Below are 16,457 nucleotides of genomic sequence, written 5' to 3' on the forward strand. Positions count from 1 at the left end.
GCTTCAAGGAACCTCTCAAATGGAGGGAACCCTTTATAAAATTACTTGCTAAGCTGGCATGGGTCATCCAACACTGCAGGTAGGGATGCAAGGGCAGGGGTTAGTCTAGTCTTACAGCACCTCGAAGAAAAGGAGAAACAGGGTCGATCCAAGGAAGGACAAATCCAATCCCTATGGTCAAAAGTCCCTTACCAGTATTACCCTTCCACTGTTCAGACCCCCAAAGTTAATGTCACTGTGTCCACTTAAATCTGAAATGGTAGACTTCCTGAAGGTAATGACACCAAAAGTACAAAATTTCAGGGGACCATCAAACCTACATTATTTTTCAGGTGCAATTTTTAAGCATCAGTGATTTTGCAGACAGTCCTATTTTAAGCCAATTACATTGACCCATTTAACTAAATTTACCTATTTTGCTAGCACAAAAAACCACCCATTCAACTACCCTACAAAATGCATATAATTTGCTCAATGTTACAAAATTTAAAAAAAAATATATAGTCCAAAATGAACAATGTAGACATTCCTGGCACTTAAAACATTTCCTGTTTATTAATCATGTCCACAGGCCTCTTCTATATTACACTTCACTTCCGTTTTTAATCGCACAAAAATATTTCCCAGATAAAATATAACCAGGAATGATTGGTTATGGCTTACTGTATCCCCAATCTCAAAGTCGCTATTTTAAACCATCTACTTAATTTTATTTTTCCCCCATCATGCATATTGAGGGCAGGATTTTTTTCACTATGCACTCGCTGCAAAAACCCATTCTCTCCTATGCCAAAATTTACCATTTGCAGCTTATCTGAGCGAGCTGAACTAGTGATGTAGAACTACGCACGAGGGACCCTGGCCTCAATGATGTACTATGTGATGGACACTGAAAGACTTAAGGAATCTCCCTTGAGGGGAATATTAACTAATGTGTTAATGCACTATCCTTCAGGTGCTGTACAAAGAAAGGATATACAAAGGTCAATTACTGTACTGGTTTAAGTTTATTAGGCAATGAACTCATATGGCAGAGGTGTAAGGAACTCTGGCTCATGTTCAGAAATGTTCACCTTGTGTGCTGGCCGTGGTTGCTCAGGTTGTCTCTTGCATACAACCTTGATACCCTTAGACTTAGCTTCATGCTTAATGCGATCATTTTCCTTCACACGCTCCTTGAAATCCTCACGACACCTTGAGTGCGTCAAATGTTCAACACGTACATTCAGTCTGCAAATATGATTGATGCATTATTATACCAGGGAGGGGAGGGGGAATTTGCTAAACCTGTTGAGAGTTAAGTCTACATACCTGGAGGGTATTTCAGAGATCAACACCCCCATGGCCTGCTCCATGACCAGGCCACCTGGTGGATCAGGGCCTGATCAACTAGGCTGTTACTGCTGGCTGCAAGTAGTCCAATGTACGAACCACAGCCTGGCTGATCTAGCACTGATGTAGGTATCTGTCCAGCTCCCTCTTGAAGACAACCAGGGGTCTACTGGTAATTTCCCTTATGGCTGGTGGGAGGCTGTTGAACAGTCTTGCTCAACAATACTAATGGTGCCCCTACTTTTCATTGGGGGCTATGTTGCATTGCCTGCCAAGTCTTTGCTTTCAAAGGGAGTGATTTCTGTGTGCAGATTAGGGACCAGTCCCTCTAGGATTTTCCAGGCATAGATTATAATGCATTTCTCTTGCCTGCACTCCAGTGAGTACAAGTGCTTCCAAGTGTTCCCATTAGTTAAGGTATTTGATGGAACTTACATGTGCAGTAAAGGTTCTCTGTACATTCTGTAGATCTGCAGTTTCACATGCCTTGAATGGAGATGTTAATTTTTTTTTTTTCAACAGGTCGGCTGTCTCCCACCGAGGCAGGGTGACCCAAAAAAAGAAAGAAAATCCCCAAAAAGAAAATACTTTCATCATCATTCAACACTTTCACCACACTCACACATTATCACTGTTTTTGCAGAGGTGCTCAGAATACACAGTTTAGAAGCATACACATATAAATATACACAATATATCCCTCCAAACTGCCAATATCCCAAACCCCTCCTTTAAAGTGCAGGCATTGTACTTCCCATTTCCAGGACTCAAGTCCGACTATATGAAAATAACCGGTTTCCCTGAATCCCTTCACTAAATATTACCCTGCTCACACTCCAACAGATCGTCAGGTCCAAGTACCATTCGTCTCCATTCACTCCTATCTAACACGCTCACGCACGCTTGCTGGAAGTCCAAGCCCCTTGCCCACAAAACCTCCTTTACCCCCTCTCTCCAACCCTTTCGAGGACGACCCCTACCCAGCCTTCCTTCCCCTATAGATTTATATGCTTTCCATGTCATTCTACTTTGATCCATTCTCTCTAAATGACCAAACCACCTCAACAACCCCTCTTCTGCCCTCTGACTAATACTTTTATTAACTCCACACCTTTTCCTAATTTCCACACTCCGAATTTTCTGCATAATATTTACACCACACATTCCCCTTAAACAGATGTTAATATATAGCAACATTCCAGCCCAGAGAACAAGTGATTTAAAAAGGATCATCACTGGCTTGGCATCTCGTTTTGAATGTTCTCATTATCCATCCTATCACTTTCCTTGCAGAAGCGATAGTGGCATTGTTGTGATCCTTGAATGTGAGAGATCCTCAGACATTACCACTCCCAGGTCCTTCACATTACTTTTCTGCTCTCTTGTGTGATTAGAAATTATAGTATACTCAGTTCTAGCTATTATTTCCTCCAGTTTTCTGTAGTGGACTAGTTGGAATTTGTCTTAACTGAACATCTTACAGTTTTCCATTGACCACTGGCAAACTTTGTCTATATCTTCTTGGAGATTTACCATGTCCTCAATGAATGACACAATGGAGAGTAGGAGACGACTGGGTTTGAGCCAAGGAAGGGGAGGACAAACCCATTCCTTGTATCAAGAGCCCCTCAGCATCAATGAACCTAACCTTAGAGGTATTTATACTGTATTAATATATATGGGAAGTGGAACAGAATTATTCCTCCGTAAGCTATGCGTGTCTTAAAAGGCGATTGAAATGCTGGGAGCAAGGGGTTAGTAACCCCTTCTCCTGTATACATTACTAAATTTAAAGCCTCATTTTCTTTTTAGGTCACGCTGCCTTGGTAGGATATAGCTGGTTTGTGGGGGAAAAAAAATTAATATACAGTACAAAATAATCATCTCTTTGTACAAGTACATGATATAACTATTACAGACTTAGCTGACATCACTGGCATACTATGTAGAGCATTTCGGGCAACTTAGGTTAATCTTATCCCCCAGATGCCACCAAAAACAGTCAGTTAACACTAAGGTACCTACTTACTGCTAGATGAACAGGAGCAGCTGGTCTAAGGAAACATGCCTATGTTGCCTCACGTGTGTACAATTCAATCTCAATGCCCCACAAGGCCTTGTCAAACTGTCTCGGCAAACACGAGCAAGACACAAATGGTGGAAAATATCCCAATGGAAATTGGTGTAAAAGCAGAGAAGTCACAATGCTTTTCAACTATGATTTTCAGGACCCCAATGGAAACAAGTCACAGACTTTTTTTTGGGTTATCCTAGGTAATCTACACATATGCTATGTATGATAATGTAAGTATGTGTACCTGTACCTGAATAAACTTAGTTAAGGAAAGATACCAATAAACCATAACCTGTCTTCATAAGGGAATAAAAAAATCCTACATAGTCATTTACCTGTGACTAGTTTTTATAACTCTTTCTACCCCTGTACCTAGGCCTTAGACTGACTAGGCTTCCCCATTGACTGTGGTCAACTAGACTGTTTGTGCTAACAACCTGTAGCCCCATAGTCATTATAACCCAGCTGATCCAGCACAAAGCAGGAATCTGTCCAGTGCCTAGAAAACTTCATCTTCATTCCAACAGAATTTGTGATGTCTGCTGGTATTAGGAAGGCAACCATCACAAACTGCTTGACCTGAGCATGTACAGTACCAATTTTGAGATTTACCTCTCAGTCTTCAAGCCCCCCCCCCCCCCCCCCAAAAAAAAAAAAAAAAACAGCAAACCTACCAGTGAAAAACTTAAACAGCTTCCATTTCACTCACAAGATTGTAGTGATTCATGAACAGTTATTAACTTTGTTACTTAAACTTTTTATATTTTATGTAATATAGCTTAATCCTACCCAGCCTATATATTATAACCCTAAATTTAGAATGATTATTAAGCACCTCTGGAGGAAAGGATGGAACTGACTTGCAACACTCGACAACTATATTTTTTGGTCTTCTCTCATTACATTTTTGCATTAACCATTCATACTCTGGACTAAATAATACTGAATATGGTTTAATATGTTCCTGCAGTTATAGCAACACTAAATACTTTTATTTAGCAAAAAGTATACAAGTTCTGGAAAAAAAAAAAGGCTCAACAATACTTATTAAACACACACGGAGGGCCCGGGTTCGATTCCCGGCGGGTGGAAATTCCGACACGTTTCCTTACACCTATTGTCCTGTTCACCTAGCAGCAAATAGGTACCTGGGTGTTAGTCGACTGGTGTGGGTCGCATCCTGGGGGACAAGATTAAGGACCCCAATGGAAATAAGTTAGACAGTCCTCGATGACGCACTGACTTTCTTGGGTTATCCTGGGTGGCTAACCCTCCGGGGTTAAAAATCCGAACAAAATCTTTTTTATAGGTAGTAGGTTGGTAGACAGCAACCACCCAGGGAGGTACTACCGTCCTGCCAAGTGAGTGTAAAACGAAGCCTGTGATTGTTTTACATGATGGTAGGATTGCTGATGTCTTTTGTCTGTCTCATAAATATGCAAGATTACAGGCATGTCTTGCTACTTCTACTTACACTTAGGTCACACTACACATACATGTACACATTTATTTATACACACTCATCTGAGTTTTCTTTGATTTTATCTTAATAGTTCTTGGTCTTATTAATTTTCCTTTTATATCCATGGGGAAGTGGAATAAGAATCTTTCCTCCGTAAGCCATGCGTGTTGTAAAAGTCAACTAAAATGCCGGGAACAATGGGCTAGTAACCCCTTTTCCTGTAAAGATTACTAAAAAGAATAAGAAGAAGAAAATTGTCAAAGTGGGAAGTCTGAATGTGCGTGGATGTTGTGCAGATGATAAGAAAGAGATGATTGTGGATGTTATGAATGAGAAGAAGCTGGATGTCCTGGCTTTAAGTGAAACAAAGCTGAAGGGGGTGGGAGAGTTTCAGTGGAGAGGAATAAATGGGATTAGGTCAGGGGTTTCAAATAGAGTTAGAGCTAAAGAAGGAGTAGCAATAATGTTGAAGGATAAGCTATGGCAGGAAAAGAGGGACTATAAATGTATTAATTCAAGGATTATGTGGAGTAAAATAAAGATTGGATGTGAAAAGTGGGTTATAATAAGCGTGTATGCACCTGGAGAAGAGAGAAGTGTAGAGGAGAGAGAGAGATTTTGGGAAATGTTGAGTGAATGCGTGGGGAGTTTTGAATCAAGTGTGAGAGTAATGGTGGTTGGGGATTTTAATGCTAAAGTGGGTAAAAATGTTATGGAGGGAGTAGTAGGTAAATTTGGGGTGCCAGGGGTAAATGTAAATGGGGAGCCTTTAATTGAGCTATGTGTAGAAAGAAATTTGGTAATAAGTAATACATATTTTATGAAAAAGAGGATAAATAAATATACAAGGTATGATGTAGCACGTAATGAAAGTAGTTTATTAGATTATGTATTGGTGGATAAAAGGTTGATGGGTAGGCTCCAGGATGTACATGTTTATAGAGGGGCAACTGATATATCGGATCATTATTTAGTTGTAGCTACAGTTAGAGTAAGAGGTAGATGGGAACAGAGGAAGGTGGCAACAACAAGTAAGAGGGAAGTGAAAGTGTATAAACTAAGGGAGGAGGAAGTTCGGGTGAGATATAAGCGACTATTGGCAGAAAGGTGGGCTAGTGCAAAGATGAGTAGTGGGGGGGTTGAAGAGGGTTGGAATAGTTTTAAAAATGCAGTATTAGAATGTGGGGCAGAAGTTTGTGGTTATAGGAGGGTGGGGGCAGGAGGAAAGAGGAGTGATTGGTGGAATGATGAAGTAAAGGGTGTGATAAAAGAGAAAAAGGTAGCTTATGAGAGGTTTTTACAAAGCAGAAGTGTTATAAGAAGAGCAGAGTATATGGAGAGTAAAAGAAAGGTAAAGAGAGTGGTGAGAGAGTGCAAAAGGAGAGCAGATGATAGAGTGGGAGAGGCACTGTCAAGAAATTTTAATGAAAATAAGAAAAAATTTTGGAGTGAGTTAAACAAGTTAAGAAAGCCTAGGGAAAATATGGATTTGTCAGTTAAAAACAGAGTAGGGGAGTTAGTAGATGGGGAGATGGAGGTATTGGGTAGATGGCGAGAATATTTTGAGGAACTTTTAAATGTTAAGGAAGAAACAGAGGCAGTAATTTCATGCACTGGTCAGGGAGGTATACCATCTTTTAGGAGTGAAGAAGAGCAGAATGTAAGTGTGGGGGAGGTACGTGAGGCATTACGTAAAATGAAAGGGGGTAAAGCAGCTGGAACTGATGGGATCATGACAGAAATGTTAAAAGCAGGGGGGGATATAGTGTTGGAGTGGTTGATACTTTTGTTTAATAAATGTATGAAAGAGGGGAAGGTACCTAGGGATTGGCAGAGAGCATGTATAGTCCCTTTATATAAAGGGAAAGGGGACAAAAGAGACTGTAAAAATTATAGAGGAATAAGCTTACTGAGTATACCAGGAAAAGTGTACGGTAGGGTTATAATTGAAAGAATTAGAGGTAAGACAGAATGTAGGATTGCGGATGAGCAAGGAGGTTTTAGAGTGGGTAGGGGATGTGTAGATCAGGTGTTTACATTGAAGCATATATGTGAACAGTATTTAGATAAAGATAGGGAAGTTTTTATTGCATTTATGGATTTAGAAAAGGCATATGATAGAGTGGATAGAGGAGCAATGTGGCAGATGTTGCAAGTATATGGAATAGGTGGTAAGTTATTAAATGCTGTAAAGAGTTTTTATGAGGATAGTGAGGCTCAGGTTAGGGTGTGTAGAAGAGAGGGAGACTACTTCCCGGTAAAAGTAGGTCTTAGACAGGGATGTGTAATGTCACCATGGTTGTTTAATATATTTATAGATGGGGTTGTAAAGGAAGTAAATGCTAGGGTGTTTGGGAGAGGGGTGGGATTAAATTATGGGGAATCAAATTCAAAATGGGAATTGACACAGTTACTTTTTGCTGATGATACTGTGCTTATGGGAGATTCTAAAGAAAAATTGCAAAGGTTAGTGGATGAGTTTGGGAATGTGTGTAAAGGTAGAAAGTTGAAAGTGAACATAGAAAAGAGTAAGGTGATGAGGGTGTCAAATGATTTAGATAAAGAAAAATTGGATATCAAATTGGGGAGGAGGAGTATGGAAGAAGTGAATGTTTTCAGATACTTGGGAGTTGACGTGTCGGCGGATGGATTTATGAAGGATGAGGTTAATCATAGAATTGATGAGGGAAAAAAGGTGAGTGGTGCGTTGAGGTATATGTGGAGTCAAAAAACGTTATCTATGGAGGCAAAGAAGGGAATGTATGAAAGTATAGTAGTACCAACACTCTTATATGGGTGTGAAGCTTGGGTGGTAAATGCAGCAGCGAGGAGACGGTTGGAGGCAGCGGAGATGTCCTGTTTAAGGGCAATGTGTGGTGTAAATATTATGCAGAAAATTCGGAGTGTGGAAATTAGGAGAAGGTGTGGAGTTAATAAAAGTATTAGTCAGAGGGCAGAAGAGGGGTTGTTGAGGTGGTTTGGTCATTTAGAGAGAATGGATCACAGTAGAATGACATGGAAAGCATATAAATCTATAGGGGAAGGAAGGCGGGGTAGGGGTCGTCCTCGAAAGGGTTGGAGAGAGGGGGTAAAGGAGGTTTTGTGGGTAAGGGGCTTGGACTTCCAGCAAGCGTGCGTGAGCGTGTTAGATAGGAGTGAATGGAGACGAATGGTACTTGGGACCTGACGATCTGTTGGAGTGTGAGCAGGGTAATATTTAGTGAAGGGATTCAGGGAAACCGGTTATTTTCATATAGTCGGACTTGAGTCCTGGAAATGGGAAGTACAATGCCTGCACTTTAAAGGAGGGGTTTGGGATATTGGCAGTTTGGAGGGATATGTTGTGTATCTTTATATGTTTATGCTTCTAGACTGTTGTATTCTGAGCACCTCTGCAAAAACAGTGATAATGTGCGAGTGTGGTGAAAGTGTTGATTGATGATGAAAGTATTTTCTTTTTGGGGATTTTCTTTCTTTTTTGGGTCACCCTGCCTCGGTGGGAGACGGCCGACTTGTTTAAAAAAAAAAAAAAAAAAAAAAAATGTAAAGTAAAAGGACACAAATGCAACTAATGTGACTTTTTATTGTGGCAACGTTTCGCTCTCCAGGAGCTTTATCAAGCCATTGATAAAGCTCCTGGAGAGCGAAACGTTGCCACAATAAAAAGTCACATTAGTTGCATTTGTGTCCTTTTACTTTACAGAATACTGCATCAAGATTCTTGCATATGGACTCTGGAAAAACATACAATATTAAAGTAGCAACAAATTAGAGAAAATAAACCTACCTCTTAGCAAAAATCCTGCCCTTGACTCTCTTATTGACAACGACACCAACAGAATGCTGGGTGACATTGAATACACGGCCAGTTTTGCCATGGTAACACTTGTGGATGAGACCCTTCTGGAAAGCTCCATTACCCTTAAATATAAAATTAAACATTCATTAGATGCAAATATGGATGAACACGTTTTCTTCAAAAGCCATTAGAAAGAAATATTTTTTTGTACAGTATTACAACTGATTATAAACTATTGCTAAAACTACACAAGACCTTTCATTCAATATTTACTCAAAATTCACAAATGTAGGATAGTCAAACAAAATTATTACACTCAAGGTGTAACACAAGGTATAATACAGTGGACCCCCGCATAACGATCACCTCCGAATGCGACCAATTATGTAAGTGTATTTATGTGATTGAGTTTGTACGTGTATGTTTGGGGGTCTGAAATGGACTAATCTACTTCACAATATTCCTTATGGGAACAAATTCGGTCAGTACTGGCACCTGAACATACTTCTGGAATGAAAAAATATCGTTAACCGGGGGTCCACTGTACTCTACAATTACTGCAATGCAACAATTCACTTTTGCAAAAAATAAAGCCTATATACATCATGGGGGAGTGCTAAACCCATAGGGTTATACAGCACCTGTAGGGGAGGGGGGGGGGCATATAGCATTCAGGCTCAATTCAGGAAACTGGAGCACAGATCCAAATCCCCAAATCAAGAGCCCCTCACCAGTGTCAAGGAACCTTCCTTGAGGGGACATCATTCACAAAATTTAAAATAAAATTGTCCACAATTATAAACGATACCTTTCTCCTTGAACAAAATATTTAATTCAAAGAACAACTAGTCAGCATATAATATTGCAATATAAAACACAAATAACCCGCACATAAAAGAGAGAAGCTTACGACGACGTTTCGGTCCGACTTGGACAATTGACAAAGTCAATGTGCGGGTTATTTGTGTATCGTTCCAGTCACGGTATTGTGCCTTTTTGTTATTTATTTATTTTTGCAATATAAAATTTGAATAAGTCTTTGTACATTGTACACTATGAGGAAACAAGTCTCTCCCCCCCCCCCCCATTTCTTATCTAGTAAATATAATTTTTTTTTTTTTTTTATTATCACACTGGGCGATTCCCACCAAGGCAGGGTGGCCCGAAAAAGAAAAACTTTCACCATCATTCACTCCATCACTGTCTTGCCAGAAGGGTGCTTTACACTACAGTTTTTAAACTGCAACATTAACACCCCTCCTTCAGAGTGCAGGCACTGTACTTCCCATCTCCAGGACTCAAGTCCGGCCTGCCGGTTTCCCTGAATCCCTTCATAAATGTTACTTTGCTCACACTCCAACAGCACGTCAAGTATTAAAAACCATTTGTCTCCATTCACTCCTATCAAACACGCTCACGCATGCCTGCTGGAAGTCCAAGCCCCTCGCACACAAAACCTCCTTTACCCCCTCCCTCCAACCCTTCCTAGGCCGACCCCTACCCCGCCTTCCTTCCACTACAGACTGATACACTCTTGAAGTCATTCTGTTTCGCTCCATTCTCTCTACATGTCCGAACCACCTCAACAACCCTTCCCCAGCCCTCTGGACAACAGTTTTGGTAATCCCGCACCTCCTCCTAACTTCCAAACTACGAATTCTCTGCATTATATTCACACCACACATTGCCCTCAGACATGACATCTCCACTGCCTCCAGCCTTCTCCTCGCTGCAACATTCATCACCCACGCTTCACACCCATATAAGAGCGTTGGTAAAACTATACTCTCATACATTCCCCTCTTTGCCTCCAAGGACAAAGTTCTTTGTCTCCACAGACTCCTAAGTGCACCACTCACTCTTTTTCCCTCATCAATTCTATGATTCACCTCATCTTTCATAGACCCATCCGCTGACACGTCCACTCCCAAATATCTGAATACGTTCACCTCCTCCATACTCTCTCCCTCCAATCTGATATTCAATCTTTCATCACCTAATCTTTTTGTTATCCTCATAACCTTACTCTTTCCTGTATTCACCTTTAATTTTCTTCTTTTGCACACCCTACCAAATTCATCCACCAATCTCTGCAACTTCTCTTCAGAATCTCCCAAGAGCACAGTGTCATCAGCAAAGAGCAGCTGTGACAACTCCCACTTTGTGTGTGATTCTTTATCTTTTAACTCCACGCCTCTTGCCAAGACCCTCGCATTTACTTCTCTTACAACCCCATCTATAAATATATTAAACAACCACGGTGACATCACACATCCTTGTCTAAGGCCTACTTTTACTGGGAAAAAATTTCCCTCTTTCCTACATACTCTAACTTGAGCCTCACTATCCTCATAAAAACTCTTCACTGCTTTCAGTAACCTACCTCCTACACCATACACTTGCAACATCTGCCACATTGCCCCCCTATCCACCCTGTCATACGCCTTTTCCAAATCCATAAATGCCACAAAGACCTCTTTAGCCTTATCTAAATACTGTTCACTTATATGTTTCACTGTAAACACCTGGTCCACACACCCCCTACCTTTCCTAAAGCCTCCTTGTTCATCTGCTATCCTATTCTCCGTCTTACTCTTAATTCTTTCAATTATAACTCTACCATACACCTTACCAGGTACACTCAACAGACTTATCCCCCTATAATTTTTGCACTCTCTTTTATCCCCTTTGCCTTTATACAAAGGAACTATGCATGCTCTCTGCCAATCCCTAGGTACCTTACCCTCTTCCATACATTTATTAAATAATTGCACCAACCACTCCAAAACTATATCCCCACCTGCTTTTAACATTTCTATCTTTATCCCATCAATCCCGGCTGCCTTACCCCCTTTCATTTTACCTACTGCCTCACGAACTTCCCCCACACTCACAACTGGCTCTTCCTCACTCCTACAAGATGTTATTCCTCCTTGCCCTATACACGAAATCACAGCTTCCCTATCTTCATCAACATTTAACAATTCCTCAAAATATTCCCTCCATCTTCCCAATACCTCTAACTCTCCATTTAATAACTCTCCTCTCCTATTTTTAACTGACAAATCCATTTGTTCTCTAGGCTTTCTTAACTTGTTAATCTCACTCCAAAACTTTAGTAAATATAAATACCCAACAAATTTACACACCTTCAAATCGACAATATCTCCAACCTTGTACACTCTTAAGAAAGTAGACAAGTGCTCAACACCATTCTTCTTAAATGGACGTGCAAACATGTTGCGCGTGCCGCGCCGCAAACCCTTGGAATTTGTCATTTTGGCTTATCTGTGGAAGAAAATTATGAAAGTACTGTAAATCTTTTTGCGAGTAATCAATAATATAGGACTTGTGGCAGCCTCCGATGCATAGCATCACAAATGGTAACAAAATTTGTTAGGAGACTTAACAAATGGCATATTAGAACTACCCTGCAAAGCATCCAAAATTCAGTAATTTGGTCAATTTTATAAAATTCAACAAATTCTAAGATAAACTACTACACCAAACTGAATGGATCAAGGTGCACCCTACACACCACCCAGACAATCACCCAATCCATAGTCTGAAGAAAACACGAGGACCAGTACCAGAAAAAAATTTAATGATGAAATTACAGTGGACCCCCGCATAACGATCACCTCCGAATGCGACCAATTATGTAAGTGTATTTATGTAAGTGCGTTTGTATGTGTATGTTTGGGGGTCTGAAATGGACTAATCTAATTCACAATATTCCTTATGGGAACAAATTCGGTCAGTATTGGCAACTGAACATACTTCTGGAGTGAAAAAATATCTTTAACCGGGGGTCCACTGTATTAGGTAAAAACTCTTTGATCCAGTTTCTTCCCTCAGCAGCCAGCCTAGTCAACCAGGACTCAACACAACCACAACACGGCTGTCCACTGGCATATGTCTCTTAGCTCCTTTCTGGAATTCTTGGCATCAGAGATAACCCACTCCTTGCTAATTTCATCTACAGATTTGATCAAATTTGAAACCAAACTTACAAAGCAGAATTATTACAACGAAATCTAAGGCCTAAACCCATAAATGCCGTACAGCACTGCTAGGAAACAGAACTATTTAAATCCGTTGCTGACCAGCAAACATTATAAGTCGTGGTTCCTATAATCCAAATGGACATTCAAAATACAGTCAAAAGTGTCAGTGATCAAGTAATTTTATGGATAACCAACTAAGGTCCATTAATGAAAAGATAATTATATTATAATCATGGGGGAGCACTAAACCCATAAGCTTATACAGTGCCTGTGGGGGGATGGGAGGTATTCAGGCAGTAATTCAGGGAACTGGAGCACAGATCCAATTCCCTAGATCAAGAGCCCCTCACCAGCATTAAGGAACCTCCCTCAAGGGGAAATAACTATGGGCACCTTACTGACAAAGAGAATGAAATGTGCTTGATTTTAAATAATTATTTTCTCTCAGTTTTTACACAGGAAGACACTAACAATATTCCAGTAATTAATTTTTACAGTGGGCTAGAAGAAGATAAATTATGTAACATTACAGTCACTAGCGAGATGGTTGTGAAGCAGATAGACAGACTGAAGCAAAATAAGTCGCCGGGTCCTGATGAGGTTTTTTCAAGGGTTCTTAAGGAATGCAAAATGGAACTCTGTGAACCATTAACTAATATTTTTAATTTATCTCTTCAAACAGGTGTAGTGTCTGATATGTGGAAGATGGCTAATGTAACTCCTATTTTTAAAACAGGGGACAAGTCGTTACCGTCAAATTACCGCCCAATAAGCCTGACCTCAATTGTAGGCAAATTACTAGAGTCAGTTATAGCTGAGATTATAAGAAGCCATCTCGATAAGCATAGCTTGATTAATGATACTCAGCATGGATTCACAAGAGGCCGGTCTTGTCTAACTAATTTATTAACTTTCTTCAGTAAAGCTTTTGAGGCTGTTGACCACAATAAAGAATTTGATATTATTTACTTAGATTTTAGTAAGGCTTTTGATAGAGTTCCACACCATAGACTGTTAAAGAAAGTGGCAGCTCATGGCATTGGGGGAAAAGTGCTCTCGTGGATCGAGTCATGGCTCACTGACAGGAAGCAGAGTGTGTCCATAAATGGGGTTAAATCCGAGTGGGGATCTGTAACAAGTGGCGTTCCACAGGGATCAGTCTTGGGCCCGTTGTTGTTTATAATATATATCAATGATCTTGATGAGGGAATTACTAGTGATATGAGCAAATTCGCCGATGACACAAAGATAGGTAGGATAATTGATTCAAACGTAGATGTTATGGAACTTCAGGAGGATTTAAACAAACTCTATTCTTGGTCAGAAAAGTGGCAGATGCAGTTCAATGTAGATAAATGCAAAGTTCTGAAGCTTGGGAGTGCCCATAACCCTAGTACTTATAAGTTAAATGATGTAGAACTTAGCCATACAGATTGCGAAAAGGACTTGGGGGTTATGGTGAGCAGCAACCTTAAACCAAGACAGCAATGCCTAAGCATACGTAATAAGGCAAATAGATTACTGGGATTTATATCAAGAAGTGTAAGCAACAGAAGTCCAGAGGTCATACTGCAGCTTTATACATCATTAGTAAGGCCTCACCTAGATTATGCAGCTCAGTTCTGGTCTCCGTATTACAAAATGGACATAAATTCGTTAGAAAACATTCAGCGTAGGATGACTAAATTAATACATAGCATTAGAAATCTTCCTTATGAAGAAAGATAGAAGACTCTTAAGTTACATTCACTTGTTAGACGAAGAATGAGGGGAGACCTGATCGAAGTGTATAAGTGGAAGATAGGTATTAATAAAGGGGATATTAATAAGGTCTTGAGGATGTCTCTCCAAGAGAGAACCCGCAGTAATGGATTTAAATTAGATAAGTTTAGATTTAGAAAGGACATAGGAAAGTATTGGTTTGGAAATAGGGTAGTTGATGAGTGGAACAGTCTACCTAGTTGGGTTATTGAGGCTAGGACTTTGGGTAGTTTCAAATCTAGGTTGGATAAGTACATGAGTGGGAGGGGTTGGATTTGAGTGGGACTTTCACATCAGAGCTTATTTCTTGGGTGGCATTGAAAATTGGGTTGGGCAAATGTTTTGTTAGTGGGATGAATTGTAAAGGACCTGCCTAGTATGGCCCAGCAGGCCTCCTGCAGTGTTCCTCCTTTCTTATGTTCTTATGTAAGGGGGGAACTTTGTCAAGTTCGTTGCCACAATAAAATATCACGTTAGTTGCACTTGTGTCCTTTTACCGAACAATGTCAGTAATTCTACCAATATTAATACAGCATAATGGAATCCTTTACTATGGTTCGCCCACCGCGGGATTTTATCACAAACCGATAAAGGCCAAATATAGGTGAAACGTAGTCAATAATCACTAATTCAGGTATACACAGTTACATTATCATATCTATATTACTATTATAATTAAAACTAAGCGCTAAACCACCAGGGTCAGACAGCGCTGAAGTAGAGAACCTGGGATAACCCAAAATAAAGTCAGTGACTTATTTCCATTAAGGTTAAACCTAAAACCCAATCTAACTATTATTTTTTAAATACACTACCTAACAGAATACTCCATACGACTGAATGTACAACAATGCATGCAACCATATGACCTGTCTTTGTAATACTTGTGCTTTATTGTTATCTGTTTACATTAATGTTTTATCACTGATTTCATCATTGCTTAGTTAATCTTAAGTTAATTTTAAGCCAGCCCATAATGCTATGCATAGTATAAGTGGCTTTGGCATACTGCTCTTATCTGTATTTTTTTCTACCTCTGTATGTGTGCTTAAATTGGAAATAAATAAATAAATAAATAAATAAATAAATAAAAAAAAAAGGTTCTTATTTCCATAATGTATTTTTCCAGACCCTAAATGAAAATAATTCACCAACAACAGACTATATCATGTTATGCGGGACAGTTAACAGTTAAAATAAATCAAACAAAATCTTAACCTCATTATTATTACAATCAAAACTAAACGCTAAACCCACAAGGGTCATACAGCGCTCTTATAAAACATTAAGAGTATAATTCCACTCCAGCCACAAGTGTCACCAACGACCACAATGGAAATAACTACTTTGGGAGGTTATCCGAGGTAATTTACATACATAACTGTACTTATATATATCTAAATAAACTTAAACTTCTGCTGCCAGTGTCACCAGCCATGTGAACAAGTTACTACTTATTTCGTCATAATTCTTGCATTTAACAAGACACAAGGTGGTCCCCGCCTGACCTCTGGTATATAATGTCTCCCCTGCAACTAACCTGCCACTATCAGGGGTAAAATAAGCTCGGAAATAGGGAAATATGTGAGACTAACCCACGTGAGAGGATCACCCGCCAGCCAGACAAGAGGAGAGACAGAGTCATCTAGTGGTGGAAATTGTAACTAATACTACAGCAAACTCACTCCACTTATTTAGCAATAATAAAAGAAATATTACCACTTTCTCTAAGTCCTTATGCCTAAATAACACAAAAAATATTATTTTAGATTCACACTGAGAGATTTTGGGGATAATTTATTTTTGTAGTTGTTGATATGAGGAAATTGTAACAAGCAAACCCACTCCTCATACAACAATAATAAAAGAAAAATCATCATTTTCTGTAAATGTACATGCCTAAGTAACACATAAATTCATTATTTTAGATCCCCTCAAAGAGATTTTAGGGATAATTTAAAAAAATGATTGTTTTTTAGTTGTTGATGTGAAGCAATTATAACTAATACTACAGCAAACCCA

The 16,457-nt window shown here is 39.6% G+C and overlaps 1 protein-coding gene across 1 annotated transcript; it reads right to left on the minus strand.

Annotated features, from left to right (window-relative positions):
- Positions 1–988: 988 nt before the first annotated feature.
- On the minus strand, positions 989–16,129 carry RpL21 (ribosomal protein L21). Its single transcript, XM_070104074.1, has 4 exons — positions 16,031–16,129; positions 11,817–11,955; positions 8,656–8,789; positions 989–1,230 (listed from the first exon to the last, which is right to left on the minus strand). The coding sequence occupies exons 2-4, from the start codon at positions 11,943–11,945 to the stop codon at positions 1,011–1,013; spliced, it is 483 nt and encodes a 160-aa protein (XP_069960175.1). The 5' UTR covers positions 11,946–11,955; positions 16,031–16,129; the 3' UTR covers positions 989–1,010.
- Positions 16,130–16,457: the final 328 nt, after the last annotated feature.

This window comes from Cherax quadricarinatus, chromosome 89 (assembly GCF_038502225.1).
Source record: "Cherax quadricarinatus isolate ZL_2023a chromosome 89, ASM3850222v1, whole genome shotgun sequence".
Lineage (NCBI taxonomy): Eukaryota > Metazoa > Arthropoda > Malacostraca > Decapoda > Parastacidae > Cherax > Cherax quadricarinatus.

What these genes read in the sequence shown, in the direction of transcription:
- RpL21 (XM_070104074.1), bottom strand. Translation starts at nt 11,945, where the DNA reads ATGACAAATTCCAAGGGTTTGCGGCGCGGCACGCGCAACATGTTTGCA. An exon ending in GAGATATTGTCGATTTGAAG is followed by an intron (nt 8,790 to 11,816) that starts GTGTGTAAATTT and finishes TTTATATTTAAG; the next exon opens with GGTAATGGAGCTTTCCAGAA. An exon ending in GGCAGGATTTTTGCTAAGAG is followed by an intron (nt 1,231 to 8,655) that starts GTAGGTTTATTT and finishes TCATATTTGCAG; the next exon opens with ACTGAATGTACGTGTTGAAC.